This window comes from Muntiacus reevesi, chromosome 1, assembly GCF_963930625.1.
Source record: "Muntiacus reevesi chromosome 1, mMunRee1.1, whole genome shotgun sequence".
Taxonomy (NCBI): Eukaryota; Metazoa; Chordata; class Mammalia; order Artiodactyla; family Cervidae; genus Muntiacus; species Muntiacus reevesi.
This window is the reverse complement of record NC_089249.1, coordinates 209,327,036-209,343,370: the sequence shown is the minus strand read 5'-3', so window position 1 is coordinate 209,343,370 and position 16,335 is coordinate 209,327,036. Positions and strand designations below refer to the sequence as shown.

General features: G+C 40.9%; 1 protein-coding gene across 1 annotated transcript in view; it reads left to right on the top strand.

Moving 5' to 3' along the window:
- Nucleotides 1–7,280: 7,280 nt before the first annotated feature.
- The window catches only part of SNX2 (sorting nexin 2), a 58,741-nt gene continuing 49,686 nt past the window's right edge, over nucleotides 7,281–16,335 (top strand). Inside the window, exon 1 of the mRNA XM_065918213.1 lies at nucleotides 7,281–7,436. Within this exon, the coding sequence (XP_065774285.1) occupies nucleotides 7,329–7,436 (108 nt within the window). The 5' untranslated portion in view covers nucleotides 7,281–7,328. The remainder of the gene's footprint in view (nucleotides 7,437–16,335) is intronic.

Sequence of the window (16,335 nt, the reverse complement as noted above, 5' to 3'; positions counted from 1 at the left end):
CTTGATGTACTCCTTTCCAATTTGGAACCTGTCTGTTGTTCCATGTCCAGTTCTATGTTCCATGTCATGACATGTTCCATGTCATGTTGCTTCTTGACCTGCATACAGATTTCTCAGGAAGCAGGTCATGTGGTCTGGTATTCCCATCTCTTGAAAAATTTTCCACAGTTTGTTGTGATCCACACAGTCAAAGACTTTGGTATAGTCAATGAAGCAGAAGTAGATGTTTTTCTGGAACTCTCTTGCTTTTTCGATGATCCAGCGGATGTTGGCAATTTGATCTCTGGTTCCTCTGCCTTTTCTAAATCCAATTTAAACATCTGGAAGTTCACGGTTCACATACTGTTGAAGCCTGGCTTGGAGAATTTTGAGCATTACTTTGCTAGCATGTGAGATGAGTGTAACTGTGCAATAGTTTGAACATTCTTTGGCATTGCCTTTCTTTGGGATTGGAATGAAAACTGACCTTTTCCAGTCCTATGGCCACTGATGAGTTTTCCAAATTTGCTGGCATATTGAGTGCAGCACTTTCACAGCATCATCTTTTAGGATTTGAAATAGCTCAACTGGAATTCCACAAACTCCACTAGCTTTGTTCATAGTGATGCTTCCTAAGGACCACTTGACTTCACAATCCAGGATGTCTGGCTCTAGGTGAGTGATCACACCATCATGGTTATCTGGATCATGAAGATGTTTTTTGTATAGTTCTTCTGTGTATTCTTGCCACTTCTTCTTAATATCTTCTGCTTCTGTTAGGTCCATACCATTTCTGTCCTTTATTGTGCCCATCTTTGCATGAAAAGTTCCCTTGGTATCTCTGATTTTCTTGAAGAGATCTCTAGTCTTATAAATAAAGTTGGGTGTGGACTTTTTCATTTCCTGCCCCTCTATTTATTAACATGTCTATAATTGCATCCACCCTGTGGTAAAATGATTGCATTAATGAACCTAATGAATGACTTCCTTTTTCCACACCCTTCGCCCTATAATTTTGTAGTCACTTCTCACTCTGATCCTTGGCTTGGCTATGTGACTTTATATTGTGAAGGATTGAAAAGTACCTGTATGTCTCTACCTTCTTTTTTGGAATCCTATCATAGCCTTGCAAAGAAGCCCAGTCTAAAAATACAAAACTAAAAAAGGGAGAGAGTGAGAGAAATAAAAGAGAAAAGAAAAGAAGCCCAGTCTAAGAGTATGAGAGCACATGCAGCAGAGCTGAACGGTCCTATCCCAAACCAGCCTTGTCAGCCAGCCCCTAGACTTATCCCTCAGCTGACCACAGATAAATGAACAAACCTTATAATAAGATTCGCCACATCTGATCCAGCAGAATTAAGTTGTAGAGCTTCAGACTCATGAGAAACCAGAAATGGTTGTTGTTTTCAGTGACTAAAATCTGGAATGATTTGTTATGCACGAAAACTAATACAGGCTCTAAATGTCTCTTTTTCCATACAAAAGGACGAAGTAAACCTTCTCTTTCTTAAGGCACATTCTTCTACTTTTATCCTATTCCTGCCTGTATGCTTTCAGACCTCAACCATTCCAATCATTTCTCTATTATTATATTCTCATCTTATTGTTGTCTTTTCACCTCTTTCTGTAATATATAAACATGTTTAAATCTAATTAAAACATACACACAAAAAAGTAAGCCTGTGTTTTCAGCAAGTTACTGACCTATTCTATTATTGCTTCCATTTATATATTTTAAAAGAATAGTCTATACATGTGTATTTGTCTGGATTTGCCATAGAAACAGAACCAACAGGATGTGTTACATATAGACAGAGATTTATTTTAAGGAACTGACTTTTACAAGTGTGGCATACATGCATGCTAAGTTGCTTCAGTCATGTCTGACTCTTTGCAACCCATGAACTGTGTAGCCTGCCAGGCTCCTCTGTCCTTGTGATTCTCCAGGCAAGAAAACTGGAGTGGGTTGCCATGCCCTCCTTCCAGGGAATCTTTCCAACACAAGGATGGAACCCAGGTTTCTTATGTCTCCTGCATTGGCAGGTGGGTTCTTTACTACTAGTGCCACCTGGGAAGCCCTTTGTTGTTGCTCAGTTGCCCAGTCATGCGAACTCATTGTGACCCCATGGACTGCAGCATGCCAAGCTTTCCTGTCCCTCACCATCTCCTGGAGTTTGCCCAAGTTCATGTTCATTGCCTCAGTGATATCCTGTAACCATCTCATCACTAAGGGAAGCCTTTAGTGAGTCCAAAATCTGATAAGGTAGGTCAGTTGGGCTGGAGACTCAGCGAAGAGTCACCGTTCAACCCCAAAGGCAGAGGTCGGTTGGCAAAATTGCTTCTTGCTTGGGGGGAGGTCAGTCTTTGGTCTATTAAGGCCTTTACCTGATTTGGATGAGGCCCACTCACATAACGGTGAGTAATCTGTTACTAAAAGGCTGCTGATTTACATGTTCATCTCATCCCAAAAACACTTTCACAGAAACATCCATGTAATACTTCACTAAATATTTGGGCACCATGGTCCAGCCAAAGGAACACATAAAATTAGCCATCACAACTTGCTATCTTCATTTTTTGTACTCATTAATCATTCACCTTTTTAGTTACCACCTTATTAATATACTCAAGGCAATGAATACTGCCAAACATTTTACTTCTTTTGCCTCCTTCCTATCTTGCTTCCTATCTATTTGCTGCTTTTTAGTTTTCTTTATGCCAGGTCTTCCTTTACATGCTTCTTTAATGATTCTGAGGACTGTGCTTCCCAGACTTCCTGAGTCATATCATATTCTAGTGGTATTAACTACCAAATTTATACCTTCCGTTTAGCCCTCTCTTCTGAGTTTCATATATTCATTCATTTATTCACTAAAGGTATTAACAGCATACTATATATTTTATTGAGTACTAAACACTACTGGGGCAACCTCTAAAATGACCCCCAAGATCCCTGCCTTCTGTTAATCATATCCCCCATTTAATCCCTTCCCTGGAATGTGAGCTTCTAGTGAACAGAACACAGCAAAAGTAATGAGATGCCACTTCTGAGATTAGGTTACAAAAAGACTCTGGCTTCTGTCTTGTTCACCCTCTCCTGTCCTTTCCTGGCTCATTCTGTCTTTCTTAGAGTCCTCATGTAGGGGAAGCAAGCTGACACGCTGTTTGGAAAACCTTATGGTTTAGGTAGTCAGTGGGAATTTGTTGTATGAGGCAGGGAGCTCAAATCTGGTGCTCTGTGAGAACCCAGAGGGGTGGGATGGGTTGGAACGCGGGAGGGAGGTTCAAGAGGGAGGGGACGTATGTATACCTATGACTGATTCATGTTGATGTATGGCAGAAACCAACACAATATTGTAAAACAATTATCCTCCAATTACAAATAAATTAATTAAAAACAAAACAAAAGCTTTATGTAGAGGCTTGTATACAAAGGAACTCAGTCCCCAGACAACAGCCAGCAGGGACCTGAGACCTGCCACCAGTCACACGAGTGAGCGCGGAAGCAGGTCCCCTCCCAATTGCGTCTTGCTTGAATTGACTCCCACTCTGCTAGATAACTTTACTGCAGTCCTGTGAGAGACCCTGAGTCAGAGGCACTCGGCTAAGTTGCACCTGGATTTTTGACCCACAGAAATTATGAGAAAATAAATATTTGTGATTTTAGGCTGCTAAGTTTGGTATAATTTGGTTTACAGTGATTGATGACTAGGAGAGGACTACCCTGTATATTGTCACCCAGCTTATTTTACTTACATGCAGAGTACATCACGAGAAATGCCAGGCTAGACGAAACAAAAGCTGGAATCAAGATTGCCGGGAGAAAATATCAGTAACCTCAGATATGCAGATGACACCATCCTAATGGCAGAAAGCAAAGAGGAACTAAAGCGCCTCTTGATGAAGGTGAAAGAGAAGAGTGAAAAAGCTGGCTTAAAACTCAACATTCAAAAAGGGAAGATCATGGCATCCAGTCATTACTTCATGGCAAATAGATGGGGAAACACTTGAAACAGTGATAGACTGTTGGGCTCCAAGTCACTGTGGATGGTGACTGCCCCCATGAAATTAAAAGATATTTGCTCTTTGGAAGAAAAGTAATGACAAACCTAGACAGTATATTAAAAAGCAGACAAAGGTCTGTCTAGTCAAAGCTATGTTTTTTTCAGTAGGCATGTATGGATGTGAGAGTTGGACAATAAAGAAGGCTGAGTGCCAAAAAATTGATGCTTTTGAACTTTGGTGCTGGAGAGGACTCTTGGACAGCAGGGAGATCAAACCAGTTAATCCTAAAGGAAATCAACCCTAAAGGAAAGGAATATTCATTGGAAGGACTGAAGCTGAAGCTCCAATACTTTGGCTACATGACATGAAGAGCTGACTCATTGGAAAAGACCCTGATGCTGGGAAAGACTGAAGGCAGGAAGAGGAGGAGACAACAGAGGATGAGATGGCTGGATGGTATCACTGACTCAATGGACATGAGTTTGAGCAAACTCCAGGAGATGATGAAGGACAGGGAAGCCTCATGTGCTACAGTCCATGGGGTTCCAGAGTCGGACACAACTGAGTGACTCAACAACAAGAGGACTACCCAGGATTCAAAGTCAAATAAGAAAGAGCCCTGACATGCAACAACCCTGCAGACTATCAGGGGTGACAGAAAAGTGGCCATGATCACACCACAGTATAATAGGTGTTATAGAAACACACACAGTGAGTGACGGGAGCACAGAGAGAAAAGAACTTCCATCCTACTTGAAGACTGAAGGCTTTAACTGGCAGATTTTATTTTTGTCATTGAATGAGCAGGCTAAGTCATTTGATCAAAATGAGGAGAAATGGTGATGGGATACCTGAGGAGAAAATGAATTTTTAGAACCTCTACTGGAAAGAATAGGTGAAAGATTTAGAAGAGAGGCCAATGATGATATCTAGGCAGTGAGGAGTTGGGTTAAGAATCATGGACTTGCAGAATCTCTAGTTGAGACTGGGGTTTACTTTTTTTAAAATGTTTTTAGCAGGGAGGGGGGGTTTGGGATGGGGAACACATGTAAATTCATGGCTGATTCATGTCAATGTATGGCAAAAACCACTACAATATTGTAAAGTAATTAGCCTCCAACTAATAAAAATGAATGGAAAAAAAATGTTCTTGGCAATATGTATATATGATTACAGAAATTGATGATTGGATTTGGGATCTCAGAGAAGATAAAACAGAAAAGCAAAGGACTGAGGAAGAAAAAGAGCAAGACCATTCTTATAGTCCCAGTGGAGTTTAGGATGGATAGAGAAAGTAAGACAGTCAAAGCTGCTCAGAGTTTGGGGAAATGTCGCCAAATCTGACCTCCTACCAATCACTAGGGCCAAGGGAGTTAATGCTAGGTTTGACTTAAGCCTAGGTCATATACTCCAGTCCTAATTGGAGGAGACTTCTAGCTGAGAGTGGGAAAGAATGATTACGCAGAAGGAAATTCAGGTTTGCGACCATGAGAAGAGTGAATGGATGCTTTATAGCAGAGACCGCTGGTTTCCTACAGTAGTGCTCATTTCTTCCAGAGTAAGAGAACCCCTAGTTTTTAGGGGTGGGGGAAGCACATAATGATAGTATTTATTAGTCTCCTGCAGCTAGAAATGGCCATGTAACTAATAAGCTGATCAAAGGGATACGGACAGAAGTGGTATGTGCGCCATTTCTGGACCATATCCTTAAAGGGGATGGGATGTCATTCCATCTCCCTTTATTCCTTTTCTGTCTGCTCAAATATAGTTGTGGTGGTGAGCCAACCTGAACCATAAGGAAGACATTCTATTCCTAGGGAGGGCGGAACAACAGGAGGAGTCTGTATTCCCTGGATGATGTCATGGATCCTTTGTCATCTTACATGAGGAATAATTAAACTATACTTTTTAAAAAGCCTCTTTTAATGTGGTTTTCTGTTACGAGTGACTGGACCTACCTTTCAACTAATTCAGATGTCCAGTAAAAAAGATATGCTGGGAATATAAATGACCATAGCATAAGACAGAAAGTAGTAAGCAATATACAGAGGCACAGATAAACAGGATACAGAGGAAAATCACTTCAAGCCAGACTGTGAACTTTCAAAAGAGATTAAAGTTTCTGATCAGTGACAGACCACAGACTGTCTATAGATGGTGGAATGCAGGCAGGGGAATGTGCCTCAACAGCTGATTATTCCAGACAGGCCGGCGGCAGTGGTGATGGTGATGTGGCATGATAGTGACAACTGGCCCATGCATCCAGCTCACCCAAGCAACATTTGGACCTTGATATACTTATTTAAATTAGTTGTGGTTTGGGTTGATGCTTCTTGACAATGATCATAAAAATTAAGAAATAGGGGTAGAAGAAATCCTAGCAACTAGGAAAACTTTCTGCTCAATGCACTTCAAAAGATAATAATAATTACAGTGATGCTAAGTCAGTCTTGTACATAGCCAGTAAAACCCAGGACTTCTAACTCCCCGGCCATTGAGAGCTGAAGACTTCTAGATAATTTGTAAAGAATCCCTGTTAAGGTTTCCTCTCCAGCAAAATACTAACCTCAGGTTGCTATCTGCAATGCCCATCGGTTACTCTAGTGGACAGCGGTGGTGGTGGTTTAGTCGCTAAGTTGTGTCCAACTCTTGCAACCACATGGACTGTAGCCCGCCAGGGTCCTTCGTCCATGGGATTTCTCAGGCAAGACGACTGGAATGGGTTGCCATTTCCTTCTCCAGGGAATCTCAACCCAGGGATGGAACCTACACCTGCATTGCAAGCGGATTCTTCTACCACTGAGCCACGAGATAAGTCCTGGTGGACAGAACGGAGACAGAACATTTCCATCATGTCAGAAAGTTCTACAGGACAGCCCACAGATCTAAGAGAGATGTCTCTCTCTCCTGCCAATCCTCAATCTACCCCCAGTCTGCATAACCCAAACCCAAAGATTGGTCCCCAAGCTCTTCCACTTCCTAAAGAAGATTTAAAACTGGTAACAACAACAAAAGTCGTTTGGCCTAGTCCCGCTAAGAAGGAGACATAGTAATAGAACGCCAAGATTCTTCCACAACAGTCAATAGAGCAAGTGGGCGGTAAAAAAATAGCCGGGACCAGACGTGGGGGTGGAAGGAGAGGCAAAGGGGCGGGGCTGAGCGCGGCGCGCTCGGGACTGACGCCTTCACGAGGCCGGGGGCGGGGCCGCGCGCCGCTGGGCGGGGCCGCGCGCGGCGGGCCGGGGAGGCGGGGGAGCCCGGCGGCCGGCGCGCGAGCCTAGCCGTGCGTGCTCACGTGACAGGTCCGCGAAGTCCCGCTCGCGCAGTCGTCTGGGCGAGCGAAGATGGCGGCCGAGAGGGAGCCTCCTCCGCTAGGGGACGGGAAACCCACCGACTTTGAAGAGCTGGAGGACGGAGAGGACCTGTTCACCAGCACTGTCTCCACCCTAGAGGTGAGACCGCGTCGCCGTGGGTGCTGCGCTCCGTTGCTGCCGCGCGTCTCACCTTTTGGTGCTTGCCCTGCCTCGACTTGACCCTCCGCGTCCCCCGCTCCCCCTAGCCCCCAGGTTTGCAAGGACCTGGATGGGGCGACACCTGTGACGCGGGCCCCACCTCGCGTACCTGTCATTGGGCTGGAGTTGGCCTGGGCGGCCAGGCCTGCTTAGGAGAGCGACCTGCGGGGCCGGGGGCCGACCTGATCCCCTGAGGGCCGGGACCGGACAGAGCATCGAGTGTCCTTTCCCCGCTCAGCTGGCCCTCCTCGGTGTCACTTGCGTCTCTTCTTCCAGAGCTCTGAAGGTCCTGCCTTGGGTCTCAGCACACCTCTTCGCGCCGCCGGGCGACCTCCGCAGCCTCTTCCAAGAGGTGCTTGCCTTTCCCTTCCCAAGGGAGGGTGTGCCTCTGAAAAGGGAGAGCAGTGAAGAGAGCGCGCTGAGTGGCCGGGGCGCTGGAGGGACCGTGTGGATGCACTTTTCCCGGTCCTGGACCTTCAAGGGCTGCTAGTTCCCCTTGAGGGAGGTACCTCTGTTTTAGACTGTTAAATAGGTAAATGAATTTGGCCGGTTTTGCTTGTCTTTAGTTTCTAAGCGTTTTAAGGATCATAGTGTTGATAAAATACAAAGTTGAAGGGAGGGAGTAGTCCAGGAAACTGCTGGGCAGTGGGGGAGGTTTTTTTTTTAAGTTACCAGGGGAGAAATAAGAGATCCTCACTCCTTTTTCCTCTTTTCTCGCATGATCAGCGATCTCTGAAGCTACGTGTTCCTGTTTTTGTCAAAGGAAACGCCCTCTATGAACTTAACTGTATTGGGCCTCTTGAATCTAGTTCATGTTTCAGTTGCTTTGCCTTTGATGAGAGCACACACACCTGATAGCTGAACTTTAAGTGTGTGTGTGTGTATGTGTATTAAAATATAAGCAAATTTTCCAAAGAATTGTTTACCTTAGACTCTACTTCCTTATAAAATGCTTTTTTAATAAGCTTCCCTAGCTTGATCCACTCTGCACCAAATTAGTTGAAAATTATTGTAGAATATCCTTTATTTAGCTTTCAGTTACGTGGAACTGGTAACTTCCCTGGTCAGTTTTCAGTACTGACCATATTCTGCTATTTGTATATTCATGTTCCTGGCCAAACCTCACCTCTCCTCAAGATTATAGGCTTCTTGGGGCAAGGGGTAGTACCTTGATCATCTTTGTGTTCCTCACAAAATATCGAACATTTGCATTTTGCAAATACTTGTTGAATGAATTGTCAAAACCGGCATCTCCTAAGATTTAATAAAAATTATCTTGTACAGCAAATTACCTTTTGGGAGTAGTATCCTTGTATTCCTTTTTACTCTACAGCTACTTAACATGTTTTGAAAGGTAATGTCTATGCAAGATTGAAAGACCTGGATTCCCTGTGGGACTACAAAGGTTTTCCACCAACAAGGATCAGAATAAACTTATGATAGTGTAAACTAGAATGTTGTGAACACTAAGCATTCTGTTTTATTGAGGTCTTTTTAAAGTTGAGTAAAAGGAACTACAGTTTCTAGTTCCCATTTGAATGGGACTGTTTAATAAGGTGGTGTGGTTTTTTTTTTCCCCCCAGTTAAAGTCTATAGAGTTCTGAGTGTGAATAAATGTATTGTGCATTATGAAAGCTAGTGCATTATGAAAGCTTTCTAAAACGTTGGTTTTGATTATTCATCTAAACCCTTTATTTCATGAGACTCAGGATATTTTAAAGTAGTGTAACTGTGAGGCTTATAAATTCGGAATTATTATTATTTTTTGCTTTTCAAGCTATTTTGGGAAGGGTACATAGCAATACTTATTAGTATACCAAAGCTTCTCTAAAGGAATATTTTTTTCAGAATGTCATTTTTCTTTTGAACAGACTAGTGCTTCTCAAACTTCAGTGTGGAGGAGAAACTATAGGATTCTTGTTTAAAATGCAGATACCTTTGCCTCACTAGAATCTGCATGTTTTCTAAGTGTTCTCTATCGTTGCATTTCAAACTTCATATGTCAGTTATCTGGAGATCTTGTTAAAGTGCAAATTTTGATTCTGTAGGGCTGGGATAAGCCAGTGTTCTGCATTTTTAACAAACTCTCATTGTGACATTGCTTTTAGTCCACAGACAAGGATGAGTTGCAAAGCTCCAGGTGATGCAGGTCATCTGCTTTGAATAGTTATTACCTAAGCTATAAATTATAATAGACTTAAAATTAACATCTTTTCTATTTGAAAAAAAAGAGTTAAAATTGTTCATGTAGAAACTTTCTCCTTTGAGGGCATTGGGAGTAAAAAAATCTATTGAAGTCCATATAAGTAAAAATTAAATTATACACAGCTTCAATATCATAATTGTTAACCTTGCGATGACTGCACAACTTAGTGTATTGTATGCTGTGAGTATATTTTAATCCCAGTATTAAAATCCTTTCTTTTCAAAATGAAGAACAGTCACATAAAGCCATCTTCAGTAGTTAAAGCATATTTGAAACATCTAGTTGTATGTTTCTGTTGTGACTGTGAAACAAAGTGGTGAAGGGCTGGCATAGGGGACAGGGAAGGAAATGAGGAGGGGAAAAAAATCTGGCAAAGCTTGTTCTTGTTTGGTCCCTGAGAAGCTTTAGATGGTTTTGCAATGCTGCCTTAAAAAAAAAAATGATACAGTCCTAAGGTTAAGAGGTGCTTGCCCTAAAGTAGCATGAAGTAGTAAGACTATACCTTTAAAAAAGTCAGGAAATTTATGTATTACATGCCTGTTCTTTTCTTTCTTTTTTCATTTTTGGTTGCCCTGGATCTTTGTTGCTATGTGATGGCGTTCTCTAGCTGTGACGAGTGGGGGCTCCTCTCTAGGTAGTAATCTCTGGGTGCGCTGGCTTCAGTAGTTGGGGCTCCCAGGCTCTAGAGCAGAGGTCTAGTGGTTACGGCACACAGGCTTAGCTGCTCGGCAGCATGTGGAATCTTCCTGGATCACGGATTGAACCCGTGTCTCCTGCATTGGCAAGTGATTCTTATCCACTGAGCCACCTAGGTAGCCCTGTTCCTTTTCCTTTTTTTTTTTTAATTTTTGTTGAAGTAAATTAATAGTTGATTTGCAGTGTTCATTTTTTAGCTCATAGACCATACAGTTCACCCACTTAATATGTACAATTTTGTGGGTTTTGGTATATTCACAGATATTGCAATATTTTTATCACCTCAGAGAGAAACCCTGTACCTTTTAACTATCACCCCAGTCCCCATTCCCTAAACCCCTCTTCCCTCAACCTTAGGCAACTACTAATTCATTTTCTATCTATATATTCCCTATTCTGGACCTCATGTGAATGAAATCATGTAATATGTGGTCTTTTGTGACTGATTTTTTTCACTTAGCCTGATGTTTTCAGAGTCTATGTATGTATTCCTTTTTATGCCTGAATAACATTCCATTGTGTGGCTATACCATATTTTGTTTATCCATTTTGTCATTTGTTGGACGTTTGCATTGTTTCCACATTTTGCGTATTATTATTGCTCGATCGTATGATGACTCTGCTTTTAATCAGTTGAGGAATTGCTGGAGTAGTTTCTCAAAATGGGCACACCATTTTACATTCCTACCAGCCATGTATGAGGGAACCAATTTTTCCACATCCTCACCAATACCTGTTGTTCTTCGACCTTTTTTATTCTATCCATCATAATGCTTGAGAAATGGTTATCTTAGTGTGGTTTTGATTATATTTTCTTTTTTTATGAATTTAAGTTTTTATTTGTGTATTTTACTGAGTGCTGTGACAACAAAAATGACATCTGTATACCAGAACATACATATAGCAACAGAAAGATTGTATTTTCTTAAAGACTAAGTCTTCTTAAGACTTAAGACTATATTAAAAGACTTTCTTAAAGGTTATATTTTCTTTTCATGTTCTTGTTGGCCATTTGTACATTATGAGGAAATGTCTATTCAGAGCCTTTGCTTATTTTTTAGTTGGGTTGTCTTTTTATTTATAAGAATTTTCTTGTGTATTCTAGATATAACTTCTTTGTCAGATACATGATTTGCAAATGTTCTCCCATTCCATGAATTGTCTTTTCATTTCTTAATGGTGTCCTCTGAAGCACAAAGTTTTTAAAAATTTGATGAAGTTCAGTTCATCTACTTTTTATTTGTTGCTCATGCTTTCAACATCATATAGAAGAATCCCCTACCCAATCCAAGATCATGACAGTTTCCTCTAAGAGTTTTATAGTTTCAGCTTTGATTTGTTTTGAGTTAACATTTGTATATGGTATGAGAGAAATGTTTTTTTTTTTTTTTTCTTTTTGCTTGTGGCAGTCCAGTTGTCACAGCACCGTTTGTTGAAAGACTGGTTCTCCATTGAATGGTCTTGGCACTCTGAAAATTGGTTGACTATAGATGTTTACACTTGGTTCTTGTACTAGCCTCTCATCTTAAGGTCAACTGAAGTTAAGCTGAGTACCAGAGTTTCCCAAACACTGTCACATGATAGATTTATAGAATATTTCAAATGAAATTTCCAGATGGGTGGTTCACAGGTCTTAGAATTCCTTCCTCACCATGTAACCCCATGCCTGCTCAGAAGATGCTGTACTTGGTTGATTTCAGTAAATACTTGACTCTTTACTCTCTACTGTACTTTTTAGATGATAGTGGGAGTACAAATATGAACTAGATATCAGCAGATCTTTGAGGAAAGAAAATCTCTGGTGAAGAAGAAAGAGAAGTATAGAAAACTCAGATCCAAAGAGATTGTGACTATGTTCTGAAAACACACCAGTTTTCACTGAAAGTACCAGTGAACTGGGGGAGATTGTTAACTCCTATCAGCATTCCTGACACATAGTAGATGAACATAAATGTTTCTACTGGCTAAGAACAGCCACTGAGATGGTAATATTTAAGAGAGACTTTAAAGGGTGGAATGAAATTTTCAATGTGGGAAAATAGCAAATGTCACTTACGGTTCAGTCCGTATTCTAAGGAACCATAAATATTTTTGAGTGGCTCTATATAGGATGTTACAGGTTTATGTGGTGAGACTGTGCAGAGCTTTGAAATTTGTTACATAGGTGCATGAGAGCCCTACAGGATTTTCTGGGCAGTAAGATGATTGCCTTGGAAGCTTAATGTTCTGGCAGTTTGGGGGATAAATTTGTAGGAGGTGTCATTGATAGGTTGATGAGCTGGAGGTTATTTTAAGTCTAAGTTTAAAGACCTCAAGAGGAATAGTGCAATTAATAAAGGAGAGAAGGAAGTTGATACAATAACAAGGTTAAAAGATGGCCATCTTAAAGCTTTGAATGTCTTGGGGAAGGAGTTATAAATTTATTTCATTTGGGAATAAGTTACATCAGTGAAGAGACCATCAGACAGCTCGAAATCCTGGATGGAGTAGAGATACAGATTCAGTACAATTTATTGAATGGTGACACTAAATTGAACTTTGGAAATCTAGTCCTTGTCCTCATGGAATATATGAATGAACAGGAGTCAACATAATAAACACAGCTTTGTGAAAAAACACCTGCAATATGAGGTGAAGATGTGTGTAACTGAAATATGTACATGGTACAAAAACAGTACCATGTACTGTGAGGATGAGATGATTGGATACCATTACTGACTCTCTGGACATGAATTTAAGCAAACTCCAGAAGATAGTGAAGGACAGGAAATCCTGGCGGCCTTCAGTCCATGGGGTCACAAAGAGTAAGACACGATATAGCAGACAACAACAGCAGAAATAGTATAGAAGCCTGGAGTGACTTAATTGTGCAGAAGTGATCTTTGAAACCATGAAAAGTAGATGACATCAACAGAGAGCAAGTAGAGAAAAACTGAAGAGTCTTGATAAAGAACCGAAGTTCAGTATCTATTGTTTCAACCCAACAGGTAGTAAAAACAAGTATCTTGTTTTCCTAATTCTGTCTTGTAATCTTTAGGTTGGCATCCATCTTTTAAAAAAATTTTTTTAAAAATTACATTATGAATTACCGGTTTCAGAGGAAAGACATTTTGTGACCAGGTATTTAAAGACAACTGCATGGGAAATACTAGAAAGAGATTTATGACAAGGTATAACTAGTTGACCACTTTTCCAGGAAACTATTAAATATAAGGACTGAACTACTTTTAGTGCCTATAAAAAAATGTTACTCTGTAGTTGCTGGGGCAGAGGTGCTCAATTATTTTCATTTTTTTCCTGAAATAGAATAATGTTTTTTTCTTTTTTTTCCTTTGCCATGCCACATGGCTTGTAGAATCTTAGTTCCCCGACTAGGGATTGAACTCAGGCCCTTGGCAGTGAACACATGGAGGCCTAACTACTGGACCACCAGGGAACTCGTAAAATTTCTCCTTAATGTTAATTTTCGAATGCCCATACTTTGCTATAAAATTGAACTCTGTGTGTTTTTTCCCTGTGATGATAGTTTTTAGTTGTGATAAAACTTACCTCAGTAAAGTTCAGTACCACCTCACTGAAGATGCATGACGTTTCTGTCACCTTCTAAAAATTCTCTCATGTAGTTAATTCCACCCACTCCCAGCCTCTGGCACCCACTGATCTGTATTTGCCTATAGTTTTGTCTTTTCCAGAATTTCATATAAATGGAATCATATAAATGGAATTATATTTTGTACAAACAAAACTGTGTGAAACTTTGTGAATGAGGCTTCTTTGACTTAACCTAAAGTATCTGATATTTATGGATGTTGCATGTATCGAGAGTCATTCATTCTTATTGCTGAATTTAGTATTGCATTGTATTATGCGTCACAGTTTTTTGTTGTTGAAGAACGTTTCTGTTGTTTACAGTCTGGGGGCATTAATGAATAGAGATGACATAAACATATATGTACAGATTTTTGTATGAACACAATTTTCATCTCCTTTGGGAAAATACTTAGAAGTAGGATGGATGGTTTTGTGGTAAACACATGTTTAACTTTCTAAGACACTGCCGAACTTTCTGCCAGAAAGGTTTGGGGTGGGGGGATAAAGCAAAGGGAGATGAATTTATTTACTTTTAGTCTTGCAGGTTGATGGCTCGTTCAAAATATAACTCAAATTATAATAGGTATCTGTAGTAATAATACTGGGTTGGCCAAAAAGTTCGTGTGAAAAAAAGTGAGTGAACTTTTTGGCCAGCTCAATATGACTCAAGACCATGTCCATTAAGACAGAGTTCTCCAAGTCTGAGAACTAATAATATATGGTTTCACTAAAACAAAATCACGGTATGCTCTGGAGCAGCCAATCCCGTGTGCCGCAGCTGCTGAAGCATAGGTGCCCTAGCACCGTGCTCCGAACAAGAGAAGCCTCTGCAGTGAGGAGCGCGCCCAGCAGCGGGAGAACAGCCTGTGCGGCTAAAATAGACAAAGTCATTTTTAAAAGCTGATCGACAACAGCGCGACTCTTCAAGACAGAAGCATGTTATGGTATGTTCCTCCCATCATCAAAGTTGCTTTAATATTGAAATCTTATTCCTACTTAGAGAGCTTTGTATCTATTTATTGAGTGTTTGAATCCTGAAGGATCGCCTAAAGGAATCTTAGGTGCAGCTGGTTTTGCCTGTTTTAGTATCTGGTCAGGTTTTCATTCATTTTATCTCTGAAATCTAGTAACTTTATAAAACATTCTGAGAAAGAAGAAGAAGAGACAGTTTTCAATGGTGTTTTGAGCCATTTTTAAAAAGTATATTTATTTATTTATTTGGCTGCAGTGGGTCTCAGTTGAGGTGCTCAGGATCTTCGATCTTTGTTGTAGCATGTGGGATCTTTAATATGACATGCGAACTGTTAGTTGCAGCATATGGTATCTAGTTCCTGGATCAGGGATCAAACATGGGTCCCCTGCATTGACAGCTTGAAATCTTAGCCACTGGTCCACTAGGGAAGTCCCTTCAATGGTTGAGAATTCAGTTTCACATCCTTGTCACTATTTGTTAGTATCAGTTCTGTTTAGACAGTGGCATGCTTTGTTGTTCAGTCACTAAGTCTTGTCCAACTCTTTAAAACCCCATGGACTGCAGCACTCTAGGCTTCCGTGTCCTTCACCATCTCCCGGAGTTTGCCCAAGCTCATGTCCATTGAGTCAATGATGCCATCCAACTATCTCATCCTCTTTTGCCCCCCTTCTCTTGCCCTCAATTTTTCCCAGCATCAGGATCTTTTCCAGTGTGTACGCTTTTCGCATCAGGTGACCTGTTTTGGAGCTTCAGCATCAGTTCTTCCAGTGAGTATTCAGGGTTGATTTCTTTTAGGATTGACTGGTTTGATCTCCTTGCTGTCAAAGGGGCTCTTGAGAGTCTTCCAGCACCACAGTTCAAAAGCATCAGTTCTTTAGCGTTCAGCCTTCTTTATGGTCCACCTGTCACATCTGTACATGACTACTAGGAAAACCATAGCTTTGACTGTTTGGACCTTTGTCGGCAAAGTGATGTCTCTGCTTTTTAATATACTGTCTAAGTTTGTCATAGCTTTTCTTCCAAGGAACACGCAGGCGTCTTTTAATTTAATGGCTGTAGTCAACATCTGCAGTGATTTTGGAGCCCAAGAAAATAAATTCTGTCACTGTTTCCACTTTTTCCCCATTTATTTGCCATCAGCTGATGGTACCGATCCCATTATTTCTGTTTTTTGAATGTTGAGTTTTAAGCCAGCTTTTTCAGTCTCCTGTTTCACCTTCATCGAGAGGCTCTTTAGTTCCTCTTCACTTTCTGCTATTAAAGTGGTATCATCTGCATATCTGAGATTGTTGCTGTTTCTGCCAGCAGTCTTGATTACAGCTTGTGAGTCATCCAGCCCGGCATTTCACATGATGTACTCTGCATGTAAGTTA